Source organism: Centruroides vittatus, unplaced genomic scaffold, assembly GCF_030686945.1.
Source record: "Centruroides vittatus isolate TY-2023 unplaced genomic scaffold, ASM3068694v2 contig_2295, whole genome shotgun sequence".
In the NCBI taxonomy this organism is placed as follows: domain Eukaryota; kingdom Metazoa; phylum Arthropoda; class Arachnida; order Scorpiones; family Buthidae; genus Centruroides; species Centruroides vittatus.
In genome coordinates, this window is record NW_027121432.1 from 21581 (window position 1) to 26923 (window position 5343).

Below are 5343 nucleotides of genomic sequence, written 5' to 3' on the forward strand. Positions count from 1 at the left end.
TATAAAAGCCAATCTAAAATGCAGGTTGATTGCACTACTTTGATACACTACTTTCATTTTCCAAGCATGTTCCAAATCTTTCATTTGCTTGAAAGATTTGGAAGATGCTTTTGAAAAGGTTGAAAGGTTCGAAAAAATTTAAATTTGAAACTTCAATGTTTTAAAAAAGAAACATTTTTAGAATTCATTTTGTAAAGTACTATTTTAATTTACAACGATTATCGACTCTACCGTGTCGGAAACAACCGTTAACCTACCGGGTACTTTACTCGGATTCGCGTTAGCGTGCCAGGCCTGGACTTTAAGCGTGCACCGAATTAAATAAAGACAATATTTGTCAATAGAAAAAAACCAAAGATTTAATTAATCGTTTAGCAATAACTATGTACAATATTAAGTAAAAATCAAACAATAATTTATTCAAAGAAATTCAACAAAGTCAACCCGACAATTCTCAATTCAAATCTATGTCTAACTTAACTCTATCCCCTTGGGAATCCGACAAAACCAAAAAGTTTAACTTAAAACAATAATTCTTATAAACTAGAAATCCTAATCGTCACCTCAATATACTCGGAACCTATTTCCTTAAACTCTCAAGACTTTCTCAGACTGTCGATCCAAACTTCGAATCACTTCAAAATCACCTTGGAACTACTCGAGATCCTATCGGACACCTCTATTACTGCTGCGAAGCTCACCAAGCTCGTTGCTATCAGAATTCACCTCTCCGTCTTCACTTGAGACTCGGGATTTATAGTGTGAGGTGACGTCACAATTCTGAATGCGGTCACTCCCCTCATTTACATACTTAAATGCTAACAATACGTTTTTCATCGTCTGGCAGCCCTTTTTCCGACAGTTTACTCACTAACCTTTTACATTATTTGTTTTTACAATTCTTTCCGGGACGTTTTTATTACTTAAGGTTTAGCGAGTTTTATTTCGTGCTTGTAGGTTCTCCCCCCCCTCTTCTCGGTGCGGACCTATTCTTTGCCGCTCGGGGCGCGAAAATGTGCGTGAGTCCTATGGCGCTTTTCTTTCGTCGGTGAGTTGGGTTTTAATTCTTCTCTGTTTAATTACTGAAGGTGAATGGTGAGGAAACCTTCGTCCTAACAAAACATAAGCCCCAAACAAAAATAGAATAATAAGCAAAATAAAAGTAAAATAAAAATAACGCTCGGACTTGGTTCCTTACACCCCTTCCCCTTTAGAGTAAAGAGAAAGTTATTTCTCTTTTTACTTACTGCCAAAACCTCCAACTCTTTTTTTTCTTTTAAGTAGTGCGCCTTATTTACAATTGCTGCCAGGTTACAAAGGAATCCGTCCCTTACAATGATTTATCATAAGCGAGAGTGACTCGTTGCTTAGTAACTTTATTCTAACGTAATGATACAATAGAGGGGAAACTGTTGACATGTGCTCATTTCGTGTTCCAAGGTTTGTTGCCATTTTCACGCTCTAATTTGGCGTGAGCAGGGTGAAACGTTAACCCAAAATTTTGTTTCTAACGATGATTATCATCTTTCTTACGCTACGGACTGATTGTCGGGTTATAGTTTAGCATTGTTAATGGTTTTAATGTGTGGTTACTTCAGTCCGTCATCGTGAGAAAAATTATATATATATATATTTTTTTTTTTTTCTTCCCCCCCCCGTAGTCAAAATCCTTTCCCTTCTAGGGACCCTTGGATTACAATTAATTTGGTCAAGGACCATCTGTAAAGAAAAATATATACCTCTGGTTTCCTTCTCTATCTTTGGGCTCTCGGCTTCCTGGTGAGACCGGCGAGTTGTCTGTAATCCACTCGTTGCATCGGTCGTAATCGTCGCTGGATGACTCCAGACGGTCTAGCTCTGGCGATGGACGGCGCTCGGGTTCCGTGATCCATCGACGATCCCGTAACGGAGTGTGATCCTCTAACGTTGCCCCTATTGGTTGCGAGTAGGGGTGTAGTCGTTTTCCTCTTTGGAAAAAGGGTGTATCGCTTCAGATTAGCGATATGTTGACTTCCGTGGCTGGCTCCAGTGTGGGGATCTTTTATCTCGTAAACTACTGGTGAGATAATCTTAGCGATCTCATAAGGTCCTGACCACTTAGGTGCCAATTTAGCGCTGAAGTGTCGGCTAGAAGAAGAAATAGGGTGAGCTTTTAAAACAACTAATGAACCCACCTTGAATGTATCTGGCCGTCTTCGTGAATTGTAAGCCCTTCTCTGTTTCTGTTGTGCAGTTCGCACGTTGTCTCGGGCTTGTTTTCTTATCTGTTGTAATTCTGCCCATTTTTCTCTAATAGTCGTAGGGCGACTTGGATAAGCCGTTAGACGGTCCCACGGGAGTGCAATCTCTCTCCCGAGATGTAGTTTAGCTGGCGTATATTTCGTCGAATCCTGTTCTGAAGTTCGTAAGGCCAGCGCAAATTCCGATATGTGGGTGTCCCATTCTTTGTGGTTCCTTTCGATGTATGCCGCAATCATCCTACCCAAGGTGCGGTTCGTTCTTTCCGTAAAATTCGACTGAGGGTGATATGGCATCGTCAGGATGTGCTTAATTCCGGTGCGGTTACAAACTTCCGCTAGGAGGTGAGATATGAATTGGGGTCCGTTATCGGATACTAAGATTTTTGGCATGCCATACCTGCAAAAGTATTCTTTATACATACAATTTACCACATTTTCCGCGGTAATCTTCCGCAGGGGAAAAATCTCCACCCACTTACTGAAATAATCCACCATAACAAGAAGATACTGATTACCTTTGTTGGACTTGGGATAGGGTCCCATAATGTCTACGCCTACCTTTTCCCCTGGTTCCGTTATCTCGGGGACTTCGTCCGCATTTTCTTCTGGTCCATTGTTATTCTGGATTCTGGCGAATCACGCCCTAGTAAGCATGGCATTATAAGTCCTTTTACTACTACGCACGCTCTGTCGAAGGGTAACACTTCCAATCTGGATTTTTGCCAGGAATTTTCCAATGGAGGTTCCTTTTCCTCCTTCAATGGCTAACTTAAAACTCGGTCCTGCTTGTAACCGAATATTTCTATTCTGCAAAGAAATTCTCCTCCACACTAATTCATTGATTAAAGTAAAGTCAGAACCCGTATCAATCCGGGCTGAGGTTAGTACTCCATTAATAAAAATATTTACCTCAGGCAACTTGGAGGCTTCACTCACGATTAGTCCTACAGTGGAGGTATTTGGATCCATATCGGAGACAGGATCCTCCCCTCGCTGTCTCCGGTTTAGTTTAAAGGTTTTCTTTTTCCATTACCCTTCCTTTTCCAGGTTACTTTTCGTTCGGGACTATTGGGCGTCTTGACATTTGTTTGATCATTTTGTCCTTTCCCTTTTGGACAATTCCTCGAAAAATGTCCCACCTCACCACATGAATAACAGGCCATGGGTGACTTTGCCGGTGCAAAATTTTTCGGCTCTAGCTGCTTACTTACTTTTCGACAGTCCTTAATCTGCTTTGCACTGTCAGGAGAACCTTGGTCGTTTCGTCTAAATTCGTACTCTTTCGCAGTACGTACTAACTCGTTTAATGAATAAGAACGGCGATTTTCCAGATACTCACGTAACGGAAGAGGCATCTGGGCAACTACACATTGTATAATTTCCTCATCTCGAGCTAAAGGTCTCCACGTGCGGTATAGCTGCACTGTGGTCCATATAAACTGCTCGACTCCATTGGTTCCTGTGTATTGTCGACTAAATAGTTCTTTAGCGACAGCTACTTCGTCAGCTAAAGGAGCGTAAAGATCCAGAAAAGATCGCTTAAACAACGGCCAACTGTTGCCGATTCGGTGGCGTCCTTCATTCTTCCACCACATTGCTGGGCTACCGCGAAGACAACTAGCGGCAGTATCAACCCATCTAGTGTTCGGTATTTGGTTTACCAGGAAATGCTGTTCGAGGTCCTGCAAGAAATCATTAGCAGTTAATGCTGACCTACCGTTAAATTGGATGGCTGGCGGCGGCGGTGCAGTCTGAAGCCAGACCATCGATGCATTAGATGTAGGCACTTCCTGTCTCGGAGTAGAAGTTTCGGGCCGTACAGCACTTGTAACGTTCGGTGTTGTTGGCTCTACAATTCCAGACGTGACACATGAAGTCAGATGAGTCACGGCATTTGACAAGGATGACACTTGTTGCAACAGTACTGACAATTGTTGTTGCAACTGGTTATATTCGGCTCGGGTGACTGGTGCACTATCTTCCATTTTTTTTTGAGATTACGAGGTGTTATTCCTCTAAGCTAAAGTCAATATCAACAAAGAAAGCAACAAAGTCTAATATTAACCTTTAGAGTCCCTGTTCGGGCGCCAGTTGTAAAGTACTATTTTAATTTACAACGATTATCGACTCTACCGTGTCGGAAACAACCGTTAACCTACCGGGTACTTTACTCGGATTCGCGTTAGCGTGCCAGGCCTGGACTTTAAGCGTGCACCGAATTAAATAAAGACAATATTTGTCAATAGAAAAAAACCAAAGATTTAATTAATCGTTTAGCAATAACTATGTACAATATTAAGTAAAATCAAACAATAATTTATTCAAAGAAATTCAACAAAGTCAACCCGACAATTCTCAATTCAAATCTATGTCTAACTTAACTCTATCCCCTTGGGAATCCGACAAAACCAAAAGTTTAACTTAAAACAATAATTCTTATAAACTAGAAATCCTAATCGTCACCTCAATATACTCGGAACCTATTTCCTTAAACTCTCAAGACTTTCTCAGACTGTCGATCCAAACTTCGAATCACTTCAAAATCACCTTGGAACTACTCGAGATCCTATCGGACACCTCTCTATTACTGCTGCGAAGCTCACCAAGCTCGTTGCTATCAGAATTCACCTCTCCGTCTTCACTTGAGACTCGGGATTTATAGTGTGAGGTGACGTCACAATTCTGAATGCGGTCACTCCCCTCATTTACATACTTAAATGCTAACAATAACGTTTTTCATCGTCTGGCAGCCCTTTTTCCGACAGTTTACTCACTAACCTTTTACATTATTTGTTTTTACAATTCTTTCCGGGACGTTTTTATTACTTAAGGTTTAGCGAGTTTTATTTCGTGCTTGTAGGTTCTCCCCCCCCCTCTTCTCGGTGCGGACCTATTCTTTGCCGCTCGGGGCGCGAAAATGTGCGTGAGTCCTATGGCGCTTTTCTTTCGTCGGTGAGTTGGGTTTTAATTCTTCTCTGTTTAATTACTGAAGGTGAATGGTGAGGAAACCTTCGTCCTAACAAAACATAAGCCCCAAACAAAAATAGAATAATAAGCAAAATAAAAGTAAAATAAAAATAACGCTCGGACTTGGTTCCTTACA

The 5343-nt window shown here is 41.3% G+C and overlaps 1 protein-coding gene across 1 annotated transcript; it reads right to left on the bottom strand.

Annotated features, from left to right (window-relative positions):
• Positions 1–3244: 3244 nt before the first annotated feature.
• Positions 3245–4225, bottom strand: LOC136971046 (uncharacterized). The gene has a single exon (XM_067265533.1). The coding sequence runs from the start codon at positions 4223–4225 to the stop codon at positions 3245–3247; it is 981 nt and encodes a 326-aa protein (XP_067121634.1).
• Between the last annotated feature and the right edge of the window lie 1118 nt (positions 4226–5343).

What these genes read in the sequence shown, in the direction of transcription:
- LOC136971046 (XM_067265533.1), bottom strand. Translation starts at nt 4,225, where the DNA reads ATGGAAGATAGTGCACCAGTCACCCGAGCCGAATATAACCAGTTGCAA.